We start from the raw sequence: 26483 nt of genomic DNA, 5'->3' as shown, positions 1-26483 counted from the left end.
TGCCTTTGGGTGATGAGGGAAAACCTTTCCAGGGTGACTTGAACAGAAAACTGGGGGACAAGAAGAAGACAACTCTGGAAGGATCTATCTTTAGCAGTCAGTGCAGCCTGTATCTGATTATTCAGAGGTAAAACCAGGTAGGGGTTCTATGAAAGGACAGTGAAATTCCTGATTTCTAGGCCTGTTCTAAGCAGCCCTTTGAGCTCCATCCCTGATCCTGCAAGGCGCCCTTCTGTTTCTGGGTGGGAGAACCATCATAATTGACACTTGCAGCTCTTGGGCTATTTTGAGAGCAAAGGCAGCAGGATAAATAGCAGACAGGAGTCAAGGTATCTGAAGAGGTAGAAAGGGGAAGAAAACACAAGGAAAAATAGAAGGGAAGGAAAATGGGGGAATTAGAAGAAAGGAGAGATGTCTGAGGCTTTTATGTTTCTTTTACATGGATGCTTTGCTGGGAATGATTACAAAACCAGTGGAAGGGTCAATGTTTAGCAGAAAATCAAAACCCACCTATATTGTATTGTAACTACCTTAATATTTTCATGTTCTGCTAAAAACACCTGGAAGCCTTTCTCGTCAGTAAGTGAAACAATAAAGATTAATGAGTTAATTTGGTAAAGCTGATTTGAATTGCACAGAAGGTGTTGCGTAAGTACTTGGCATTTAAAAAGTTATCTGACATTTAAAAGGAGATGGCTGTTAATGAATTCGAGAGCTAATCTTATACTCTGACAGAGTGAGCCATGGAAAATCCAGGATTATTATCTTGCTGTAAACATAATGTGATTCAGTTGAAGGCCAGAACAAAAGAGAGCTATCGGCTGTAATACAAATATCCATATGCTCACATACATAATGTAGCAAAACTTACAGAGGATGTCCATTAAATAAATATAATTTCCTTTCTTTCTTACTCTTATAATCTCTGAGCCACAAACTTAAAGAAAAACCCTTCTCTCTGGTAATTTTGCCTCCTCTTTTCAATTTGTGTATTTTGAAGGGTCACCACCGAGGGTTGGCTCTGTAGTCACTGGATTGTTTAACCTTAAGAAGGAAAGCAGATCCTAAACCCAGTCAGCTATATCTCTACCCATGGGGCCCACAGAGCCCCAAAGATATAGATCTGTCCTGCAGGCGTCTCTCAGACCCTCCTCTTTACTTCTCCCACTCCTTTCTAATTGGGGTTCCCCATCTCTGTAGCTGTGGCTTAATGGCTCCAAGAGGAGCTATTGTCCCTCATTAAGAAGGCTGCAACACTCTCGCTGTCTAACTGCCTCCCACGCAGCTCACAACTTCATTCTGCCTGAGAGAAAGCTGCCAAGAGTCTCTGGGAACCTGTGGGCAAGCTGAGCTGGAGGAAGAAAACAGAAGGAAGGAAGGCCTTTGTAGCCAAGATCTGAAATGTACTGGGGCACACACCCCATCATTATCTTAATGCATGGAGAGCAGGGTCGGGAGGCCTTTGCTGAAACCCTTATGTGGTCTATCAAGTTGTCACATCAAACCTCTGTGCACACAGGGCATTTGTCCCCTCCTGTGAGCAAACAAAAGGAAAAGAGCGAGTCTCTCCTTTGGACCACCAGGCCCCCCTCCTTGGCTGAGAGTCTGTCCTTCCACTTTCCTGGGGGTTGGGGGACTCTGAATCCCAGCGGGGATGAATAGATCTGAGAGATTTAGTCACTGGGGGTGGGGAGGGGTGAGGAGGACTAGGATTCTGAACTTCCCCCTCACCATGCTCCCTGCTGGGGGGGTGGGGACCAAATCCTGGAAAGGGTCACTCTTGCCTGGGGTCTGAAGGGTCTGGCCAGTTCCCCAGCACTTGGCCTTCTCAGGCCCTATTATTTCTTGCCCATGGAAGCCTGTGGAACTAAAAGGATGCAGTAGGAATGGGGACACAGTGGGGGCTAAGAAGGGAATGTAGCTCTATAGGGCTCCCTATGACTGGGCTGCCTGGGGTGGGATCTCAGTGGCCCAGGGGCTTTGTATACACTATCAACTCAGGGTAACTGGGAGGAGACCCTGCCTGTGCAAGGTCAGCCACCCCAGCCACCCTAGGTCCTCCTCTGAGAACTTGTCTCAATCTAGGTTTCCCCGGCCTGGAGAAACAGAAGACCTCTAGTCTTTAGGAGGCCCAACGGAACACCAGGATCTCAATTCAAAACCCCATTTGCCTGCATAGGCTCTTTCTGAGGAGAAAGGACCCCAAGCCATGGTGTGGTTCCACTCATCACAAGTCTGCCCTGTGGTCCCTGTGCCTGTCACTTGGGTTCATCCTGTTCATCTTGGCCACTTGACATCCTGGCCTGTGTTTTGTGTTCTAAAGGCAATTTGCTGCTGGTGAGATGTGCTGAGTGGACAGTTTTAGGAGGGCTGTGCAAGGAGGCATGGTAGAGAGACAGTTTGGTTGGAAACCAGAGAAGAGCCTTCTTATTTTTCCTCCTGTCACAAATTTTGGTCTCTATCTACTTTTTTATGCCTCAACTCTATGAAAAGGATTTGACATCCTCCTGAGTGTTTAACAAATTAGCCTCATAGCTAGCAAACTTAGATTAGGAAGAGAAACACTGCAATCTCCAGTCTTAGCTTTTGTGAGAAGCTCATTTATTGACTTCTGTCATTTCGTTAAGCTTTCTATGCCTCAGTTTCCCTACCTATAAAATGGGGCATTTGAATAATGTTCCACTCAGGGAGCATTTGAATAATGAAACCCAGGACACCTTAATTCCAGGGCTTTTACTATCTGGAAGTAAATCTTATCCATCAGTTCTAATTGATATTGTCTTCAGTTTAATTAAGTGCTTTGTTGACACAACAGAATCATTGTTTATCTGGCTTAGCAGGAGCTGGAGGAGAAAAATTTTAAGCCAAAATAGTGATCTCTTTTGCCCCAGGGGAGGTAGAAACTAGCTTTTTCTGTGAGGGGGTGTCTGGCTGTCTTCAGGCTGTAACTGTGCCTGTGATTGAGAGATGACATCCTATTTTCGACTGGGAGACGGGAGGTGGAGGGATGCAGAGTGGGAAATCTGAACGAGTCCCTACCTGCTTCTAACCCAACACTTTAACCCCAAACTGTGTGACTTCCTTTTTACATTGGATCTGGTGTGACTTTTCCAATCTGACAGACAACCGAGAGACAGGGAATCTCAACTTGCAAACTGATTCCACTGTAATAGGTCATTTAAAATCAGCCGATTTTCACTAGAAAAAGAAATGATGCCAATGTTGCTTTGATTTCTACACTGGCCCACTGAAGTTTATCTAACCCATAATTTAGCTGGACTAAAAAGCTGAAGTAGCCCTGGTAGTGCTGGGATGGCAGAGGACTGGAAGAAGAGAAACAAAAATCTCCTTTCTCTTTCTTTCCTGCCCCTTCCTTTCCTTTGGGTCCTCCTGTCCTCTGACTTCTAAGTTTTCCTGGGCAGCACTGCTGGATCCAGTGCTCCTGGTGCCAAAATTCTCTGCCTCCCCCCTGTCCCAGGCCTTCAGCTGTGCTTCCTTGGGTGCAAGACAGGAAACAATTAAAAAAAAATCACAATGAGATATGAGAAACCCAAAGGAATCTCTGATAGGTAGACCTGTAAGCAGTGAAACAAAATCCAGACAGCATGGATACTTGGTTGGGGGGATATTTGGGCTTGGTGGTTGGGTGTAATGGGGGGTGGGGGAAAATGGTTAGGTAGACTGGCTCACAGTGCTTTAAATTATTCCTGCTTTTCAAGCTTCTCCTTTTCCACATCTGACCCCTTAGATATATAAACTCCCCAACTTCTGTTTTATAATGGCTTTCAAGCAGAGAGCAGGGCAATGGAATAATAATTACTATTGTAAATTATGGGATTACTTAGTGACAAACATTGTGTTAATCCCTTTCCATATGTTGTTTCATCTAATTCTTGTCATGACCCCATGAGGGACATATTTTTATCCTTTACTGATGAGGAAATTGAGCCTCTGAGAGGTTAAATACCTTCCTGAAACCACACAGCCAGGATGCAAGAAGCAGGGATCTAAATGCAGCTTTGTGGGATTCCCAAACCAGCAGGCTTCTTTACAAGTGCAGGTCACATGTTGAATGGGATTCTGTCTGTTGTGACATCTGTTTCCTCATCTGTAAAATGGGGATAATACCCATACCTACCTCATAGGGATGTTGTAAGGATTAAAGGAGATAATCCTAAACCCTGCACATAGTAAACCTCAAAAACATTGGCTGTAATTACCATCTAAAAAGACCCTCTCAAGATAATGGGGAGATAACTGTAGATACTTATAATATAATGGAGGTTCATTATACTAGCCCCTCTACTTTTGCATGTGTTTGAAATTTTCCATAATAAAAAGGAAAAGAAATCAACTAGGCACATATCATGTGTCTAGTTGGAACTAGCAGCCAATAGATTAATAAATACAGATGTCCTGGAATAAATGACAGTCACAGTGAAAATTCAAGTAATAAAAGCCTGGTTTTGTAATTAAAAACAAACCCCTCTCAGTAAATTATCCTTAAATTGTCAATGGAATTTGGGGCTGACAAAATAATCCTGTGGATGAGGTTGAACCAGAAGTTGAAGTTTGCTTAGATCTTCAAAAAACCTTTGAATCAAGCTTCACAACCAAAACTATTTACAAATCCAGGGAGGGAGAAAGGAGGAGAGGAGGGAAAGAAGAGGGAGAGGGGACCAGCATGGAACCTGGAAAAATTCTGTACCAGGCGTTTGGAAATGAGTAACAAAAGGTAGGGAGCAAAGCCCACTTCTCTGGATGGGGAGATGAGGACAGCTAATTCTCTTAGAAATCAGTGCTAGGCCCAAACTTACTTATCAGCCTCAAAAAGATCTCCAAGAAGGAGATGGCTGGTGACATCTTCAATCTGCACGTGACCCAGAGATTGAAATACCAAATTGTGCCAACCAACAGCAGGAAGTGTCTGGAGATTGTGTGAGTTGTTAGAGAAATGTCAGCTGAACTTCCGTATCATTATCACTGGAAATAAAACAAGTGCAATTCTTCAAATCCTATTTGGAGGATTATGGCTTTTTTACCCAGAACATGGTCCTTAATGTCAACTAAAGATGGTCAGTTTTTTCCCAGTAGCTACCATGTGCCAAGAACTGTGTTAAACACAAGGGATACACAGATGAACAAGGCAGAAGTGGTGGGTGGGGGGCATCTGTCTTTAAAGATTAGTATCTTGTTCTTTTAGATAATAGCCAAAAAATTCAATAGAAAGCAGGATATGGCTCAGAAGGATATTAAAACAAAAGGTTATCTTTGTACCCGTTTGTACAAAAAGTTAGCGTGTCTACAGGTGGGTTGTGTGTGTGTCTGTGTGTGTGTGTGTGTGTGTGTGTGTGTGTGTATGTGTGTGTTTTGTCCTGCAAGAGGAAGGCTGAAAGGGGATATGAACACCATCTGTCAAACCACCAAGGAAACAGATGGGGTAAACATAGGTTTATTCAACCTAAATCTTAGTGTGCTAGAATTACAGGCTACTCTTTGAAATCCCCAAGAAGTAAATTTAGGACACCTAAGATCAAATATGAATTCATACTCTTGTAAATTCATGAAACCTGAACTTAAGAGATAATACAGGTTGAAATAGAAGTGGCTATGAGAAATGGGAAAAAAGGACATAATTCCAGTTTAACAGGATTTTTAGGACACTACCAAAGTTCTAATCCCCACAAAGCAACAAAACCCAAGATAAAGCATGCAAGAAAGGATGTTTGCTTTCCTTAACAAAGGGAGAAAATTGACAATGAGAAAACTGGTGAGGTAGTTTCTTTCTTATTTTAAACAAAGAGATGCAATGATTCTTGGGAAATCTAATTAAGGTTTGAGCTTGTACTTTGATACTCTTTACTGACAACCTCTCTGCCCTGATAGCTCTATAAACCGCTGGGCCAAGGACCCTTCTTGCTCCAAGCTTACATAGATGGATCTGTGTGGACAATAGAGTTTCATAGTTTGAGATCCAAACTTTTCAGAAAAAGAGGTAAATTCATTGTCCCCCAAAGTCTAGGGTCAGTGGGATAAAACAGTGAAAAGGGGTTGAGATCCTTAGAAGAAGAATTCTGGTGACCCTCTCCAACAATTTAGTAAAAACTAAATAATTTTAACAGTAGTTAAAAAATAATGGCACTATGATATTGCTTCTTGTTTAGCTTTCTGTATACTTGTTGTTTACTGTGACTCCTAGATCATTTAAAGCCAGATGTGAATAAAACTAGCTTTCTTCTTGATTCATTTTTCCTTCTTACAGGGAGGATTTTGAAAGAAAAATGAATAATAGTGAAAAATAAGACAAACTAAAAAAACCTCAACTCAACACGGCCCTAATTTCAAATTATCATGACAGAAATTTTTTGCATGCATTATTTGCAAGTCTTTTCCTTGCAGATTGAAGATGTCACTAGGCGTCCTTCTTGGAGATATTTTTGAAGCTAATAACTGAGATTGGGCCCAGCACTGATTTCTAAGAGAATTAGCTGTCTGCATCTCCCTGTCCAGAGAAGTAGGCTTTACTCCCTACTTTTTGTTACTCATTCCCAAAGGCATGGCACTGAATTTCTCCAGGAAAATTTTCTATTTTTTTGCATGGTTGCAGTTCTAGTTAATAATTACATTGATTTCCACTTTTAAAATTTAATCCATAGCTCTCAACTAGGGGTGATTTTCCCCTACAGGGGACTTTGGCAAGGTCTGGACACATTTTTTGTTGTCACAACTGAGAGATTGTGCTATTGGCATCCACTGGGTAAAGGCTAGGGATGCTGCTTAACATCCTACAACCCATAGGAAAGCTCCCCGTGACAAAGAATATCTGGCCCAAAGTGTTGATGGGGTGGAGGTTGAGAAACCTTGTGTTAAACTGTTAGTATTAAATTACAGTTTCTAGTATGAACAAGTATCATTTTTAATGAATGAATTAAACCTTTCACCGAGAGGGATATGTCATAATTAATGTAATCATTTCTTTGATGTTGGACTATGAGGCTGTTTCCAATTTTTCCTTATTATAGATAATCCTGCAGTGGACATCTTCACTCCTTTTTTCAGCTGAATTATTTCCTTCAGATAAATTCCTGGGAGTCAGAAGTACTGAATAAATGAGTAGCAAAATTTTATCATGCTTCACAAGTTATATTGCCTGCCATTTTGCTTTACAACTGGATTGAACCAAATTGCAACTCACCAGAAGTGTATAAGTGTACCAGTTTTACCAAAACATAGTACTGGGTGTTGCCATTAAAAAAAAAAAAAAAAGTGGGAGGATGGACTACCTGGCTGGCTCAGTTGGAAGAGCATGTGACTCTTGATTTTGAAGTTGAGTTGGAGCCCCACTTTGGGGGTAGAGATTACTTAAAAGCAAACAAACAAACAAACAAAAAAACAAACAAACTTAAAAAAAAACTTTGGGGCACCAGGATGATCAGTCTATTAAACTTCTGACACTTGATTTTGGCTCAGGTCATGATCTCACATTTGGTGAGATCGAGTCCCCTGTTGGGCTTCGCAGAGCCTGCTTGGGATTCTCTCTCTCCTCTCTCTCTCAAAATAAATACATAAACTTTAAAATATTAAAAAAAAAGTGAGAGGAGGCATACATCTCAAATATAAAATGGTACCTCCAGTTTCCCTCAATCTGCATTTAAATTGCTACTCAGGATAAGTATCTTCCATACTTGTTTTCTATTGCTATTATTTTTGATATAAATTGTTTATGTCTTTTACTTATTTTTCTAACTGGTTCTCAATGTTTTCCTTTTAACATTTAATGTAATCTTTATCAAGTATAGATAGCAATGCTGTTGTAGTTAACACAATTTTTAAAAAACTTTTCTTTTTTTCAGTTTTGCTTTTTCTGCCCCTCCAGCATAGATATGTTAACGTTTCCTGCTGGTATTTTCATTTACAATTTTAATACTCTTTTTAGGTGCTGGTCACCTCACCCAACCTGCAGCCTCTATACAGAGAGGCCCTGGGGAAGAGGAGAAGCTTCTCTCGCGATTGATGTCAGCCACCGAGGTAAGAGCAGTGCTCGGTCGCTGACGGTAGTGGAAACTCATTTCTCTTAATCAAATGAAAGACCCGAGGAGGAGCCACAAGGCAGAAAGGAAAATATATGTGAAGGAGAATACCAAATTCTGCGAGGAGTTTGAAGGACCTGCATTAAAAAAAGGGCATCATACCTTTAGGACTTCAGAACTGGCAATGCTCCGTGTGCAGCCATTAATATGCAAAAAATGCCTTCATAAATACTTGATTCTGTTCACAGTGGGGAGGCCGTTCATTTGAAAGAGGAAATGGGAGCTTGGAGTTGAAACATGTCTGCTTGTCTCCTTTTTCTTTTTTCACTGCTCTTTTCATCTGCACATTTCCCCCTTGTCGTTTCTTCCCCCTCTTTCCGCTTAACCCCCTCCTCCAACTCCCAGGAAGTTGTTGATGTCGTTGCTACTCCGATTTCTACTTGTAGATTTGCCTCGAGGCCCTGATCCTTGGCCGGCTGTGGAAGGGGCGGCTCAGGACCTAGTCGCGCAATTTGCCACCCCGCGTGTGGGAGGCCGGAGCCCCAGTCTTTCCCGCTCGGTTCCACGGAACAGACGCACACGAGCCTTCGAGGCTTCAAATGCAGCCGCTAGGGGGCGCCCGGAGGCAGCCTCCCGCGCCCAGGGGCTAAATCCACGAACCCGGTCACGGCTGGCTTTTCCTCTCACCCACGAGTCAGAAACTGTTTTCCACGTCTAGGTCTGTGACTTCTCGTGGAGACATGGGGATGCCCATATATTCCACCTCTGGGTTTTTTCTTTCTCTCTTTCTTTCCTCACAGCTAGCTCAATGATAAAAAGTAAAAGTGCTTTATGTGACTGAACTCCTAATAAGGTCAGACCCCAGTGAGGGGAGGGAGAGGGCGAGTCAGTGAGAAATTAATGGGAAGGAAAGAAAAGTAGAAACTGCTGATGCTGATAAAGATCAATTTTGTGTGCTATCCTAGCCTGCTTCAGAGTGGGAAGGCAACCCTGCAAGGAATCCACTGGATTTGCCAGCGGCCCATCAAGGTACGTAACTGAAATCTGCTGGGCAGAAATTTGTTTCTAAATCCTTTCCAGATGCTTTATAGTAAACATGAAATTAGTCATTTACATGGAGTAGGTTGAGGAAGTAGTTAAAATTGAAGTCAGTGATTAATCTAATAAAGGGCCATTAGCCTCAAGAAGTAAGGGGGTGGGAGGCATGGGAGCAGCCTCCACCTTCCTCAGTCTCCCCCGCCCCCTGCTATTTTCTCTGTGTTTAGGGGCTGGTGGGGCTCCCTAGGCTTTTCCTCGAATGGCTTTCCTCTTGGGGGCTACTTCTAAAGGAAGTAAGACCACTGTGACTTGAACAAACCAACCTGTTCCGTTGGGAGGAACGGCCCTCCTTTCACAAAAAAGGCACACGAGGTTCTCAGTAACCTGGTTTGCCACAGCTTCTCCGGGGAAACCCAGGATTAGGGTTTAAGACCCTCGGCCTGGTGTTCCTCTTTCTGACTGCAAGGCTAATAATTCAGTGTAGGGCTTCATCTGACGTGACTGAGCCACTGTTTTATTGCTGGAGATATTAGGTCTCCTGAAATACAACCAGGGGAGCTGTGTGAATTTGGAGTGCGTTTCGGGTAAGTGAGGCATCTGCAAGGCCTTTGGAATTGTGGAATTATCAAAATATAGCAGGGTATATTTTCCTTGGTTACAGACTGTCTTAAAAAAGAAAACCTTCTAGATCCCTCATAAAGGCTGTCTTCAAAGCAGGCATGTAAAAAAAAAAAAAATGCAAACGTTGGTTCAGTGTTTCCTCAGTAGCAGGAAGGGTCAGCTCAGCTGTGTTTTACCTCAGTGGAGGCCTGACCCAGCCCGGGGTTCTAACAGTGAGAGTTCAGGTCCTTTCTCAGAACCCAGCTAGGCACACACATGAAACTAAAACTACTTTTATTATTATTGTTTTTTAATAAATGTGAGGAAAGAGGAGAAAGCCAGACTGTGGCAGGAAGTTGGAGATAAGGGAGAAATAGAGATCATGCACCCCTCTGTCTGCCCAGGCTGTGGCCCAGCAGGTCGAGAGACCTGAGCGTGCCCTGGAACTGTGCTGTTTCTGCCTCAGGTTCTCTGAGACCCTGGGTATAGCTCCAGGAATTCCTCCTGAGTTGTCTCTCTAGAGTGAATTTGAAGACAGTCCAGCCTCAAAGCTTCAAATGAAGTAACAAACTGATAAATACTTATGAATGTATGTCCTTGAAACACCAATAGACGTTTCTGACCCATCCAGATGAAACCTATTTCTCCTTTTTTCACAGTAGCCTTACATTTTTTTCTTGATTGTTATTTTTTCCCCCCTCCCCATTAGGAATGAGAATTGGATGGGAAAAAATGGGCCCTTTAGTACAGAGTCTGAGTGGCTATTGCCTTTCTGTATTTCCCTCTTCCCTTTTTGGCTTTGTAGAAGTCAGGGAAAGGCCTATTCAACTTATTCAGGCACACGAAGAGCCACACAAAACAGTCCAAGCTGAGTTAAGACATTCCAAGGAACCTCTGTGATTTTATAGTCCATTTGTCTCATTTTACTGATGAGGCAAATGAGGCCCAGAGAAGTGAAGCCTCTTACCCAGGGTCACACAGCAAGCTGAGGCAAGAAACCAATAGTCCAGCCTCCCAGTCTCATGCTCATTCAGAGTCAATACTGTACCTGCTTCTCTGGCTTTTGGGTCAAAGGTGAGGTTTCATTAAGATTTGTGTGAAGATAGGTTCTGGATTCATTGTTTGCTATGGTGAAAATCAGAAAAGGATCAAAGCTGTCAGATCTAGGTCTCATTAATTTTTATATATACTATATACAAACACACCTAGTTCATGTATATAGGGTTATAAACACACATACACCTATGGCATTCATATTTACTCACTAAACGACACCCGGACCCACTATAAGCACAGTATAAATACCATGTTAAGTATAGTGTTGAGAACTTACACTCAAATTTCTATTTTTCTTGTTTTGGTTGCTTTTTAAAAGAACAAAAGTAAATTCTTTGTGCTACTAAAATTCAGATACAGCTGAAATTAAAAAGGAAATATTGATGAAAAAAATCTGCTGATACTGTTGAATATAAATTTTGTATGATTGTACTTCACTGAAGTAAGAAAATGCTTCTGCAACCTTCTGGATAGAGGGATCAGAGATTTCCCTTTTCCCTCATAATGTGGAGGGGCAACAGAAGTGGAAACATAAAGGGGCGCCTGGGTGGCTCATTTGGTTAAGTGTCTTTCCTCAGCTCAGGTCATTATCTCCTGGTTCGTGGGTTCAAGCCCCGCATTGTGCTCTATGCTGACAGCTCAGAGCCTGGAGCCTGCTTTGGATTTTGGGTCTCCCTCTCTCTCTATCAAAAATAAGTAAACACTAAAAAAAGTAAAAAAAAGAAAAGAAGTGGAAACATAAAGCAAACAAAGGCAAAGGCCAAAGTAGGGCTGGTGGGAGATCATGGAACTTTCCATAAAGCAGGTGCCTCGAAGACGATGTTAATCTGTGTGGCTTTCCTCCATGGTTGAGTTATCACTGCTTTCCACAGGTGTGGAAGCTGAGGCTTGAAAGGTAAACTAATCTACCTAAGGTTGTACCACTAGTGAGGGTTTGAGTAAGGATTTGAGCCCAAGACTCAAACCCCGTGCTGCAAAAGGATAGAATTTATTTTGCTTTTCTTTTTATCCCTAAGAAAGTAAATTTAATATTTATAAAGGAATGTTTATTTGGGGAACAGATTTGGCTAAGCACATGGCTCCACTAACAAGGGTTTTAGTCTCTAGTGTGGGTTGAGTGTCCAACAAAAACTTATTTCCATGCTTGTTACTTTTAAGAGCCTGTGGCATCTTTGTCTCTTTGACCTGAAACCTCTACTCATTCCTTGTGGGCCAACCTTTCCTTTTCTGTTGTTTTTCAGCTGTCCTGTTCTTCTGGTTTGAAATGGCTTTAGGACAGATTTAAAACATTCCTTTTTTAAAACAGCTGGGGGAACTGAGGTCCAGAGAGTGGCTTCATGAGATTGGCTTAAGGCTGTTCCTTGAAACAGTTTAAGACCAGAACCTGAACCCAGATCTCCCAACATAGCATCTAATACTTTTCCCTCCACATCACACTCCCTCCATTAGCCTGACTTGTGCTTGCCACATCACAGCTGCTTGGCTGTGATCCATCCTCTGGACAAACCCAGCCCAGCAGAATTGCATTGAGATGAGGTTCACTTCACTGTGGCTTGGAAGGAACTTTGGGCTTCTTAGAAATGAAACTTATAAATTCTAATGCATAAAGAAAGTTCTTGCAACACCAGGAGAATGAATCAGTCAGCCAGAGTTCAAGAAATGTAAACACATTTTTAGATAGGAGACTAAAAAAAATCGCTTAGGACTTCTCCATCTCTTGGGTCAAGACCCTGATAATTTACTGAGGTCCAAGCTGTCAAGGAGGAGACACAGCTCAAACTACATTCCTGGGAGATAAAGCAATGGGGGTGGTAAAACTTCCTCTCTGAACAATGAGGCAGGATCTACCCCTGTTATCAAGCTGAAGGAACTGACTGACCCATCAACCAATGCAGGCAACTGGCTGTGAACACAGGCCTGGCTCTTTCTCATCATTCTGAGCTGGTGTGTACATTCACAGACTACAGACTGCACAACTTCTAGGCCTGCCTGAAACTGGGAGCTCGGAGTCTTTCTGTGATGAATATTTCTGCCACTAAAGAGATAAACAGAAAACACATTCCTTCTCTGGCTGCCCACCATCAGGCCAGAGCAGATTTTCAACTGCTAGCATTAATCTAACCACAGGCTTTTAGCAAGGAGATAGCATTCCCACCAGATAATCAGGCAGTTTCAGAGATGACCCTTGCTAGATGGGGTCTCATCCCAAAATCTTCTGCCTTCTTCAAATCATGGGATCCTTCACCAAACACTCAAAAGCAGGAAAGAGTATCTGATTCTAGCGTGGAATAGGGTGCCTTAAAATTTCCTTCTGTTTAAACTTATGTTAATGATGTTTAATACTGAAGTTATCATTATTCATTGTTTTGATAAAAATGAAATATAATCATTTATTCCCATTGTTTCAGAAAACCTATTTTCCTTGGTATGGGATACTCTGGTGGGCCTCATCTGGTATCAGAATAGAGACCAAACCAAAAAGTCATCTTATCAGGCAAACCGGGCCACCTGGCTCCTTCATGGTTGTGTGTCAGGGCTTGGAAAGAACAAGAGACTTGCAGACTCCACGTGGCCAAACATTCTGTGGTTACAAGGGCAGTAGCTTTTGGAGGTGCTGGTAGGAGCCTCTTCAAATATGTGTAGGGCCTTTTCTCACACATGCCATTTCTAAGGCATGATTACTCTTTGATCCTTAGTATGCTCCCATGACACTTTCTTCATAATTTGCAGTGGTTCCTCATTGGAGAGGGGATATATCCACTGCCAAGCAGATCTCAGAAAGCACTTTTGCCTTCTCACAGCTTTGCACTTGGACCTGCTGAGCCCAGCCGAAGCCAGTGGGAGAAGTCTTAAAAGTCAGCCTTTGTACCTTCATGGTTTTGTGTTTTTGGTCAAAGATGGAAAATGCAAAGGCAAATTCCAGATTAATTAAAAAAAATCTTCCCAGTATAGATTAAACCATAAAAGGAAGGGTAATTCTGGTTCCTTTACATAGCGCTATGACCTTTCCTTAAAAATGATATCTAAAAATACTTATTTTATATGATATGACTCAAGATGTCTATGACCTATGGAGTGTTGGACATGCTATAATAAATCTTGATCTGCTTGTTTAGTGCAGGAAACCAAGACCCAAGATGGCCTCTTGGTATTGTCACTATCAAATTCTTGGGATAAGATTTAAGACGTTATTTATGCTACACATTTTTACTTTAAATCTTCTTGGATGAAGAGGAGGGTGAGATGGGCATATCAAACAGTTACTAAAGACCTGAGAAAATCTCCAAGCTAAGGACATACCGCAGGGAGATCTATTAAAGGAGCCAAGTAGACTCATCTAGAAGATATAAGTCAGTCTGAATGTAAATATGGAAATGCCTAGTAAATGCAAGGGCAATATTTTTCTTCCAAGTTGAAATAACAGTCCTTTTACTTACTTCTTTCTTCTTAGATCAAGTCTAGCTCAGTCTCAAGGGTTTGGCTTTAGCTTTGGGAATACCAACTTCTCTCAAAAGTTCATGAATTATTTTTTATGGAGAGGTTGAAAGGTACATGGCAGTTTACCACGCCCCAAATGGAAGACAAGCTAGATGATGGGATTTAAATATAAGTTGTATGGCAACAAAATATCAACTACATGAGAAACCCTCCGGTCAAGGTACACCGTAGGATTAATAAGGATACCTGTGGTGGAAGACTGTGAGGAAGAAGGGAATTAACAAAAAAGGCTAAAGGTGGAGCTACACACAAAGGGGTCATTTCGGTTCATGTGGTGATCTTAATTCTGTAGAAGATACTGTTCTTGGTCACTCACTCTCAAACAAGAATAGACATCTGGTCTAGCCTCTAACCCTTCCGCCTTCAATTGTTTTTTTAGATAGCTGGAAGAGTCGTTTCTCTAAAATAAAAATCTGGTTATACCAATTCCTGTTTAAATGGGATCTCACAGTCTTTGGGAAAATTTCTTAGTTGCTGCTATGGCTTTTTATGATCTGGCTTCTGCCTACCCCACTAGCTAACTGCATTTCTCCCCATTCCCTTCCCTACATGTACCCTGAGGGCCAGTCATTATAAGCTGCTTACATTTCTCCCATGTCACCATGTTCTCTAACCTTAATGTGGTCCCTTTCCCTGGAGCAGCCTTAACTCTTCTCCACTTGGCTGGTTCCTATGTATATCCTTAGAAACTCAGCTTAAGTGCTCTCTTACTCTAAAAGCCTTCTCAAGCTTCAGGCTGAGTTAGCTCTGAGTATTCATAGCTCTCACCACACGTTACTACTATGGATGACACTAAGGAATAGACTTGTCTCTCAATTCTATTCTTGTGCCTAATACAGTATATGGCATTAGGAGATGATCGATTAGTGTTTGTTGAATGAATAAATGAATAAGCAAGCTTATGTGCTTTGTAAAACAGATTCACTAATTCTTTCTGTTGGACATGGTCCAATGCTCATGTCTTCATTATTTTTCAAATAAGGAATTGTAGAGAACTAAGAAAACAGCAAACGAAAATCCATAGGCCACAGGGAGATGACTGAAAGAAGCAAGAGAGAAGCTAGGAGGCAAAAAATCCTAAAGAAAAGCCTCATGCTTCTTTATAGCACAAATGTCTGAAGAGTGGTGAAACAGGAAAGAGTATTTATGGATTACTAGTTAAGGAAAGTTACAATTTTTTGATCATTCTGACAGAAGAAAACATATTATAAACTTTATAGGTTGAGAAATATAACTGATACACACACACACACACACACACACACACACACACACACACACACATTAAAATCCACACCAGCCTTAAAATGCATTGTGCTAAGCACCACTTCACTGCTTGAGCAAGGCCCTGATCCCTTGTGCATATTATACACTAAGTGAATAGCAGATTCTGGCTACCTGGGAGGGACACATTCCATGAATTTCAAGAATCCTTAGTTTTGTGAATACCCCTAGTGTATATCATATCCCCAATAAAACTAAAGTATAAATGAAAAATGAGGGGGAGTTTTTCAAGCTCTTAATGAGTCTATAAATAAAGCATTAGAGTGATTTATAAAACTGTTTTCTTGGCAGAGAATCATCAAAATGTTAAACCACTTTACTTTCTCTTACGTTCATTACCAGCCCAAGGAGCTGGCCTTCTTTTTCGGGCCATTAAAAATATTTATATGAAAAAATCAGTGTTCTTTTTGAAAAATAACTTCTCAAGAGTAATTGCAGGTGTTATAATAAACATGGATCACAGCAGTGAGATGTGGGTACTCAGAGGAGGGCTAGGTTCACTCACTAGCTTAGTGATGGTCTTCTGTTTTCCAGCTTCAAAATGTCTATGATTTGACTTCATGCCTCTGTAAGATGACATAGTGTATGTGTCCCTGATTTGTGAAGTCATTTGCAATAGTTGAAACTGAATTTCCAGTCCACAAATACCCAAGTTCCACCATCTACATAATTTTTTAGAATCATATCATTTTTTCCTGAAAATATTCATTAAAACCAAATGACCAAAAAGAAAAAAAAAAAGTTGTGAAAGATCTACAGGTGATTCCAATGAATAGATGTCTTAAATTGCTCTTTGAACTCAATTCCAGGGAGTATCAAGTATTTTCAAAGTAGTGTTATATCCATTTACTTAAAAGCAAATGGGGAATGTCACGCATAAAGAGATGCAAGAATTGTTGGTTAAGGTCATTGAGCAAATCAAAGGAACAAATATGGTTCCTACATCTAAGCCCTGAAAGAGGTGCTTATATCTGCAGTCCCATTGGAATGGAGAGTTGTTATTTAATGGGTATAGCATTTCAGTTTTGCAAGAAGAAAAGAGTTCTGGAGATTGGTTGCACAACAATGTGAATCTACTTAACAATGTGAATGGCACATGTAAAAATCATTAAGGTGGTAAATTTTAGGTTGTATGTATTTTACCACAGTTTTTAAAAGTGACAGGAGATAGGAGGAGATGAGGAATTGTATTCCAGGCAGAGGCAACAGCATGTTCAAAAGCTTGGAAATAAGAAAGAGATTTGCATTAGCCTAAGGTCTTTTAGTTACTAGGAGTAGAGAAGAGAGGAAATAAGTTTTCTTTCCCTTTCATGGATATAAAGCTTGCCATGGAGCAATTCTGAAATAGTCTAAATTTGTCTTTGGCACTCTACTATTTCCCTTTCTGTACTTTTCTTTTTGGGCCTTCTCCTCATATAGCTAATGTCCTTCTGTTCATCCAAGCTCTCCAGGGCAACCCACCAGTTAGGAATGTTTCAATTCTTAAAACACTCTTTACCTTCAAATTACCCACCTCTGTTTTAACCCCTGTCAGAATTTTTAGTCCTTCAGAGCAGCTGTTCTCAGCTAGGTTACAAGAGGACAGCCATCTGATCAAATAAATTTTTACTAAAGTGTAAATGACGATAGCTTCTCAGAAGTGTCAACCTTATAAGAGAATACTTGTGAATTCAAAGTGAGCCTAGTAAGATTTTCAATAGTAGAGTGAAATGAAATTATAACATTTTTGGCCGTATGAGGAAGAATGATTCTGGTCTGGAGAGCTACTCTGTAAATGGCCTATCTTACTTGAAAATCTGTCTCAAGAGTTTGGTTCTCCCAACCTATTCCTGCTTTTATTCAGCTTCTGTCCTCCCCATGTCTCTGAAAGTTGTAAATCATTTTCACTGTTACCCACAAAAGGGTGTCTGATGCTGAGTAAGGGAAATTGGAGGAATAAAAGGATGTGTAACAAAAACCATTTATTTATAGGAGTTGTTAGGTCAGTAATTTCCTAAACTCTCCATACTGTCAGATGGCAACATGCCTATTTAGATTGATATCGCCACTACCCCTGCATCATGGTAAAAAAGGAAGGGTTCTTGGCTTCCAATCACAGCTTCTCCATTTAGTGTGTGACCTTAGGCAAGTCACTTAACCTCTCTGAGCCACATTGTCCTAGATGAAAAATGAAGATAATGATAGAATTTACCTCCTATCATTGGTGTGAGGATGAAGTGAAATAATGAATGTAAAGCATTCAGCACAATGCTTGGCATATCAAAGAGAGACAACAGTGGTACCTATCATCTCCACCATCACCATCATCATTCACCAGAGAGCTCCTATTAAGAGCTGCTCTGGCCCAGTTCCAACTAATAAGTGAGAATGAACAGAGCTGACGCTGAAACTTCCTACCATGGTCAGCATGTCCATCCAAGGAGAATGGCAGGAGGGGTAATGCAGAGAGCCAGGCTCTCAAGTATTCTCTGCTTACAGATTTTGGGATTGGCAAGCATATGATTGGGCCTTCTCTCCTTTTAGTCTTGTGGTGTCTGGCAAAACCAATTCCCTCCCCCCAGCTCTGGCTCCAGCACACCATCCGTGGCATTGCTTCCTGTCACTATAGCAGGTCCTTCATTGGAGATTCATTGCTGCCTGTCCCCAAATAAGCAGTGAGGAAGACCATACACATTTCTCTATTAATCAAAGACAATTTTGGGGAGAGAGAGGTGGTCTCTACATAATCATCCTTTACCCCTGGTCTGAAGCAATGGTGGTAGGTGGAGGATGAACTGCAAAGTCAGCCTACACTTCTCGTTTTGGCTTCTTTCTGCATGGGGGGGAGTGAAGTGTGAAAGGAAGCTTGGAAGAGGTAGTGCTGGCTTCAGTCCTCCATTTAGAAAACATGCCTGAGTGGGGGCCTAGGTGGCTGAGTCATTAAGCATCTGACTTCGGCTTAAGTCATGATCTCACAGTTTGTATGCTTAAGCCCCGATTCTCTCTCTTTGTCCCTCCTGGGGTTCTCTCTCTCTCTGCCCCTCGTTCACTTGCACCCTCTCTCTCTCTTAAAAAAAAACAAAAAACCAAAAAAAAAAAAAAAAAAAAAAACCAAAACCATGCCTGGGAGCATTTTTCAAAGTTTCCTCATTTGTAGTTGTGCAGGCTGAGCACAATGCGAGGGGCAATGTCTACCTCATCATAATGTGAATTGTGCAGTGTGTGACCTGCAGAACCCACAGGGCATCCTTGCGGATTTCCCTTCCTGGGCCAACCAAGTACAAGCACTTGGTTCAGCTTCTCTTCTCCCCTAGGATTTACACTCAGACCACAGCACACAGTGCTGCCCATGCATAACTCATGAGGACACCACATTTCCCAGGCTCTCCAAGAAGTGAATCCTCTTTCCTACTTATTGCTATATTTGGGGAGAAATTGTGTGTTTCTGGAGGTCTCAGTATCAAATAATATGTATGGGAGTCAAATGACATAGAGGAGAAGTAGAGGTGACCTTTTTTAAAAAATTGTTTTTAACATTTATTTATTTTTGAGAGAAAGAGAGAGACAGCATGAGCGGGGTAGGGGCAAAGAAAGAGGGAGACACAGAATCCAAAGCAGGTTCCAGGCTCTGAGCTGTCAGCACAGAGCCTTAGGCGGGCCTCAAACTCATGAACCGTGAGATCATGACCTGAGCTGAAGTTGGACACTTAACCGACTAAGCCACCCAGGCTCCCTGACCTTTTTTTTTTTAAGTTTATTTATTTTTGAGAGAGAGAAGAGAGACAGAGCGCGAGCAGAGGTGGGGCAGAGAGAAAGGGGACACAGAATCTGAAGCTGGCTCCAGGCTCTGAGCTGTCAGCACAGAGCCTGATATGGGGCTTGAACTCACAAACCGTGAGATCATGACCTGAGCTGAAGTTGGATGTTTAACCAACTCAGCCACCCAGGTGCCCCTAAAAGTGACCTTTTTAGAGGAAAAGCTTACCTTTTAGGAGGTGTTGAATACTAGACCCCTCCTTTTCATGGCTGGTATTTGAATTGATAGATTCATAGGCTGAAAAACAATAAGGGTTTTACCTGTGAGTGTGAAAAAGTCTTGAAAAAAGCTATTTTTCTTACCTCAAGACAAGGGAAAACCAAGTGGAGGCTTTGATGCTTAAGCCTCATCATAATAAACTGAAGGGTTTAAAAAAATCTGTTGGTGCTATCATGGAGAGAAGGTTGATCTGGGATTTAAAAAGTGCTGAAGAAAATAATACTTTTATTGAAGATGTTTAAGAGTGAAATCCTGTAGGGACCATGATGCTGAAATTCTGAGAGGAAAACTTTTTATAGAGCAAGAGCATGAAACAGTTAATGCTTGACACATGCTGTGAGGAGATGCCCAGATTTGAACAGCAGATGTGCTATGGGGCCCCAGAGCGTGCAGCAATGGGGGGATGACAGACAAGCGTGAGGAGCCCCAGCCTGCAGCTGTAGTGCAAATACAAGGGTTGGACCAGGGGAGTCGGGGGGGATTCTAACCCATCTGATTCCAGCCAAGAAGACAGACAGGCTTTTGCACAGCCCTCATGATTCTTTTTTTTTGCAATCTCTTAAAGTTACCTTGGGCAAAAATTATTCTTCTGGCTGTCCTTGTCAGTCAAAATGAAAACTCGTTGAAGCAATGCTGTTTTAATGGATGAGGAGAATTTGGATGACAGACCAGAGAAGGAAAATTAAGGGGTGGTGGTGGTAATGGATTGCAAAGGGGTCAACTAAGTGGATCTGAAATGGAAGAACAGTTTTTAATGGGAAATTTGGGGGGTGGGGCAGGGTGGGTTTGTGATATTGAGGAGATAACAATATGGAGGAAAAAGTCAGAAGGAATCCTAGAAAATTCCAACTGGAAAGTATTTTGAAATCTTCTAACCGTCCCCCTCCAGACTCATTTCCAAATATATTTATATATGTATGTATGTATTTATGCTTCTTTGTCTCATTGCTGATAATAAACTAGAGAGGGTGCCGAAAAAGAATGTTTGTTTTTATTGATTTGCTAAACTGTGGTGGGCTTGGAAAAGCCTGTTCCTTGGTGTTTTTCCACCTCTCGAGTACACACACACAGCCGCACACACACACACAACTTAGGCTGAGCAGGGCAACTTGGGATTCTGAGAACCAACACTGGAGAGAGGAAAAGCCATAATTAGTGTTAATTGTTGACCCTACAGTTCAAGAATAGATGCTCTGGAGAATGGGAAATGAGAACAAACATTAATTATTGAGTAGGGACCTTGGAGACAGACACTCCGGATTAAAAGGAGAGAGATAAATTGCATAATGAATGTTAATTTTCCCTCAAAGAATTGAGTGGTCGGTGGTTGGAAAGGAAAAAGAGGCTAAAACAATCATGAAAGAGAAACCTCGCTGTGTGTGGGGGTAAGAGGGTACAGGGTTATACACACACTTTCCATCACTGCTTACCGCCTCACCCTTTGCCTTACAGCTCCCAAGAAATTTGCTCTGAGGGTTTTCCTTAGGACTCTTACTGTATACCATTGTTGTCTGCTAGGAAGCTCAACCATTTCCCCAAGAGCACATAAGCCAGAAAACAGGCACACTGCACACTGACAAGCTGAGAGGTGTGTGACACTGAAATTTATTTTGTATGTGTGTTGGTGGGGAGTGTAACTTACAATGAGGGGAGTGGAGGGGCACCTGGGTGGCTCAGTCGGTTAAGCCTCCGACTTCCGCTCAGGTCATGATCTCGTGGTTTACAGGTTTGAGCCGGGCGTGGGGCTCTGTGCTGACAGCTCAGAGCCTGGATCCTGCTTCGGATTCTGTATCTCCCTCTCTCTCTGCCCCTCCCCCCTCATGCTCTGTCTCTCTTTCCTTCAAAAATAAATGTAAACATCAAAAAAAAATTTTTTTAAAAATGAGGGACGTGGCTGGAACTGAATGCCACTCAAGAGAGAGCTGTGGCCCTGTGTGTGCTGCTGTGGGGGTGATGGGCTCCAGGGCCTTAACTGTTGCTTTATCTTAAGTGTAATACATCCCCCTCCCGCTCCCCACCCACAGCCTCCAAAGAAACCCTCTTAACTGAAAGTGAAAACAGAAAAAAGGTAATTTGAGTGGAAAATTGGAGATGAAGATTGTAGCTAGTTTTGTAAAGAGACTCTAGTAATCAGGCTTGTCACTGGCTGCTCAGAGTTAGAGAGCTGGTGCACGTCCCCACATCCAGGCAGCATCCCCCATGTCTGTGCACTGCCTTCTGTTCAGGCCCTCATCAGCTGTTGCCTGGATGGCTCTGCAGTAGCCTGAGCGCTCAGCCTTTTCTCTTGCCTGTTCCTTCATGCTGGCACACGCACTGGGTTACATGACACCCCTCCTCAAACATCTGTGATTCCTTGTTGCCTAAAAAGCATCATCGATAGCTTTATCCTGGAACACAAGGTCTCTGCTCTGGCCCTGGCCTGACTTTCAGCCCCGTCTCTTCCCGCAAAGCCCCTCACAATCCATACACATGGCCGCTTGTCATTTTCTACACATATTCTACTTTCCTGTCTTTGTTCATGCTGGTCCCTCAGCTGGTCATGTCTTTCTCTCTGCACTGTTTATCCACTTTTACTAATTTCTCAAAGGTTAGTGCAAATGGAATTTCTCTGCAAAAATCCCTCCCTGGAGCCCCTGGATGCTCTAGGTTAGAATTGATCACTCCTTCCTTGAGCACCCCTGAATCGTGTTGGTTAGGCCTCTAATGCAGCACTCCTGCCATTCTGTCTTGTGGTGGAGTTCATTCCTTGTGAGTCTGTCCTCACATGGGCTGTGAGGCCCTGCTGGGCAGTAGCCACAGATGCTGAGCCTTGGAAACAGGATGAGAGAGTGCAAGCTCTGGGATAGGGATGCCTGGGAATGAATAAGCTCACTGCTTACAGGGTGAAATCAAAGTGCACAGGGGAGTTAGGCTCCCGTGTTTGTTTCCCCACACTGATATGTGAATGAAAATACTCACTTCATGGGATTACTGGCTGATGGAATGAGATGACACCGGTGATACAGTGCCTGAGAATGTTTGCACTCAATATCAACCTCTTTCTCTGTCCCTTGCATATGATAGGCATTCACATTTTATTATAGGAGTTAAACACACATGTAATGGGTCTTCTCTCTTTTAGGTCCAATAATATTTTATATAAGAAGTTTACTTAATACTTTACAAGATGTACTGCAATATGTTACCAAGTGGGAACTGGGATGGCAGATATTTTTTTATGCTAACAAGGAAACACACTTTATCATGTATTTCAGTATCATTCTGAGGACTGGAATTGGGAACACATTTGAGAATAATCCTTTTTTTGGGTAGCATGAACTTTTTTTTATTTTTAATTTTTATTTAAGTCCAAGTTAGTTAACATATAGTGTAATAATGATTTCAGGAGTAGAATTTAGTGATTCATCACTTACATATAATGCCCAGTGCTCATCACAAGTGCCTTCCTTAATACCCATCACCCATTTAGCCCATCCCCCTGCCTACCTCCCTTCCAGCAACCCTCAGTTTGTTCTCTGTTTTTAAGAGTCTCTTATGGTTTGGGATGGCAGATGTTATTATAGTCACATTATTTTAGCTAAGGAACATGGTGAGCTGCTGTGACAAGAGACTCTAAAAGATAAACATTTATTTATCTTTCTGATAAGAGTTGAGAGGTAGGTGGGCAGATCAGGGTGGCTTTGCTTCATGAAGTTATCTGAGCACTGATGTTTCTTATATCTTATGGCTCCATTTTCTCATCGACTATTGCCCTCTTCTACCTGGTTGAGCTGTTTTACCACCTCAGCCGAGTCCAAGGGGAAAGAAGACCAACCTCCTTTGGTAAAGAGGAAGGCAAGCAGTGTCCTTTTTAAGAAAATAACCTGGAAGTTGCACACGTTACTTCTATTCACATTTCATTAACCACAACTTAATCACATGGCCATACTTGGTTGCAAGAGAGGCTGGAAAAACGTAATTTCTAGCCAGCAGCCATATATTCAGCTAAATTTGGATGCTTTTAAATGTGTATTTATTTATTTTGAGAGAGGGAGAGAGAAAGAATGCACATACACACACGTGTGTGAGTGGGGGAGGAGCAGAGAGAGAGGGAGAGAGAGAATCCCAAGCAGGCTCTGCACTGTCAGTACAAATCCCGACAAGGGGCTCGAGCCCATGAACTGTGAGATCATGAACTGAGGCATGATGAAGAGTCAGATGCTCAACGGGCTGAGCCACTCAGGTGCCCCTGGATGCTTTTAATAAAAGGAATAATGAAAGAATGGATATTGGTGAACAATTAAAGTCTCTGCTACTCACAGTTTCAACCATTATTTATGGGCAGTATTCCAGGAGTGCCCATGGTATTTTCTGGGATATTCAGAAGTAGATAAAGGGGATTAACCCATAGGAGTTTTAAATCTTGAGGAAAGAAGATAAAAAGTAAAAATGGTAAAGGAAGTGATGAAGTGCCTGGTGAGAGGCCCAGGCAGTAAGAATTAGTGGAATCTAAGAAATCGGCAATTAGCATGACATCAGGTAAGCCGTCACAAAGAAGGTGGGAATTCAGCTAGTCGTTGAAGCCTGGAAACTTGGACAAGAAGGACTGGAGGTAAATATGATTTAGTAGGAAGAGCTTTGACCTGAGTGGGTGCAGGAAGATCTGGATTTGAGCCTTAGATTTGCCACATAGAAGCTGTGTGACTTTGGGCAAATCACCATACTTTCCTGGGCCTCAGTGTCCTTATCTATAGAATGAGAGAGTTTGCAAACTGTGGTCTCATACCTCTAGTGGCTCTGTATAGACCCCCTACCCAGGAACAATCTTAGGAGGGGAAGAATTAGCTGAGCTGTGGAGAAGTTGGGGGGGACATAGACCAACCCCACTTCAACCAGACAGCTTTGCCGTTATCCATATAATTTACTAGTGTCCTCAGCAAGTCTATTTGATAAGCGCTTCCTCTGCTTAAATGATGATGAAGGTCATGCCTCCATTCCGTCTTAACTCTGGGGTTCTCCGAAATAGAACAAATGTAAGGGAGGTAGAATTCATAATTTCATGGGCTTTCTAAAAAATGTAAGTATCATCATATGCAAAAAAATAAAGAGGAACTAAATATTCTTCAATACTTCATTATTGATTTTTTTCCTTAAAAAAATAATTTCCAACAGATTCAGAGAGAACTATTATTTTTGACATTTTTCTTCTTTGGGAGGCATAAAGTGGTGATGACACATTTTTAGCCAAATATGAGGTAGGGGAATTTTTGTGCTTATAGGAATCATGAGAGGTTTTTGTCAAAGGAAAGGAGGCTTCCTAGTATTTTTTTAGTGGCTCTCTGCTGGTGGCTATCAGAACACCTTCCAGTGTGGGCTGCTGGGGCTTTGCTGGCCTCACTGTGATGAGGGAAAGAACCCTACTTCTCTATGAAGTCCAGGAATAAGCACAGCTATCACAGCCTGCTGTGTGGTCTATGTGACAGACCCAAATTAGCTCCATGCTGAGCCTCATGGGAATCTCCCATAATTTCTGTAAGGAGAGTATGTTGGTCAGGGCTTAGTGGAGAACAGAAACCACCATGTATTTTAAAAAGGAATGGAGTTACTATACAGAACTTGGTGCTTATAAAGTTGCTGTAGCAACTACCTCAGTCTTCATAAGCTTGCTTGTCAGCACAAGTAGCCCAAAGCTTCTGCCTTGCTTCTGCCCTCCATGGCTCTTGCTAGAGCAGCTCTTTGGCAGAACCCAATTTGCGTGTAGCCTCCTGATGGCAAAGGTTATCCAGGAAGTGTTTTTATCCTTGCCTCTGCAATACAGGAAGGCCCACTGGAAGACAGTGCTAGGTGCCAAGTGACCATATCCAGTCACATTTTCCTATATTTCAATTGACCTGAGATTATTAGAACTGGCAACATTATTTCTTATGGGTTATTAACAAACACTGATTGGGCAAAATTTGCAATCAGTCCAAAATTTGCACACTGGCTGCTTCTTACTTTCCTCTACTTCTCACTCAGATGGATGGATTGTGGACCTTATGATTAGAAGTGATGTTTGGAAAATGAGAATAAGAACAGTTGTGAATTATTGAATGGCTGAGATCCTGCTTCAGGATTTAGACAGCAGAAATGCCCCACCAAGAGAGTCTCCTTGGGAAAAGGGCATATTTAGTAACATACAACGTTATAGCTGGAAGGAACCTTAGAAAGCATCAGTTTAGCATTTTCCAAAGTGTTCCAAAAATGACTTAGATCCACATGTGCTTTGCTGAAAACAATAAATAATTAAGTGGTCAAATAAGTTTGGGCAACAATGCATATCCTCATCTGAAAGAGCAGTAATTCACGTTAGCATATTAGAGGCCTTGTGAAGTCCTGCAGTAAGAAATCTGCTTAGCTAATTTAGCTCACTGGTTTCCACACTTATTTGACCTCAGAATCTTTTGTTTTTTACATAATGCCTGTTAATCTTCTGAGGAATTGGAGTTCTATGGGACATAGTCTGGGAGGATTGGATCTAATTCCATCTACTCTTTTCCCATATGAGGAAGCTGAAGTCCACAGCAGTGAAATTACTTGGCCATGATCACAGAAATTGCAGGTGGTAGAGCTGAGCATAAACCCCAAGACTTTGGACCCTTAGTCTGGAGTTCTTTCTTTTTACCCTGAACACTATTTTGTCTAAAGGACTTTTCCTCCTTTATTTTTTTTTTTTAATTCAATGTTTATTTATTTTAGAGAGAGGTGGGGGAAGGGGCAGAGAGAGAGAGAGAGAGAGAGAGAGAGAATCTGAAGTAGACTCTGCACTGTCAGTGCAAAGCCCAATGTAGAGTTTAAATCCTTGAACCGTGAGATCACGACCTGAGACAAAGTCAGACACTCAACTGACTGAGCCACCCAGGCACCCCAACGGACTTTTCCTCCTTTAACTCTCCTGTCATCTTTAAGGCACCAGTTTTTTTTTTTTTAATTATTTTTTTAAC

At 41.9% G+C, this 26483-nt stretch overlaps 1 protein-coding gene across 1 annotated transcript in view; it reads right to left on the bottom strand.

The window, feature by feature from the left end:
• Window positions 1–26483, bottom strand: part of KIAA2012 (KIAA2012 ortholog) — a 110140-nt gene that overhangs the window by 43683 nt on the left and 39974 nt on the right. Inside the window, exons 12-13 of the mRNA XM_042995081.1 lie at window positions 19471–19539; window positions 10717–10793 (exon numbers count right to left, since the gene is read on the bottom strand). Of these exons, the coding sequence (XP_042851015.1) occupies window positions 10717–10793; window positions 19471–19539 (146 nt within the window). The remainder of the gene's footprint in view (window positions 1–10716; window positions 10794–19470; window positions 19540–26483) is intronic.

This window comes from Panthera tigris, chromosome C1 (assembly GCF_018350195.1).
Source record: "Panthera tigris isolate Pti1 chromosome C1, P.tigris_Pti1_mat1.1, whole genome shotgun sequence".
NCBI classification, from domain to species: domain Eukaryota; kingdom Metazoa; phylum Chordata; class Mammalia; order Carnivora; family Felidae; genus Panthera; species Panthera tigris.
Note: the sequence above shows the minus strand (reverse complement) of the source record. Positions and strands in the feature narration are given on the sequence as shown.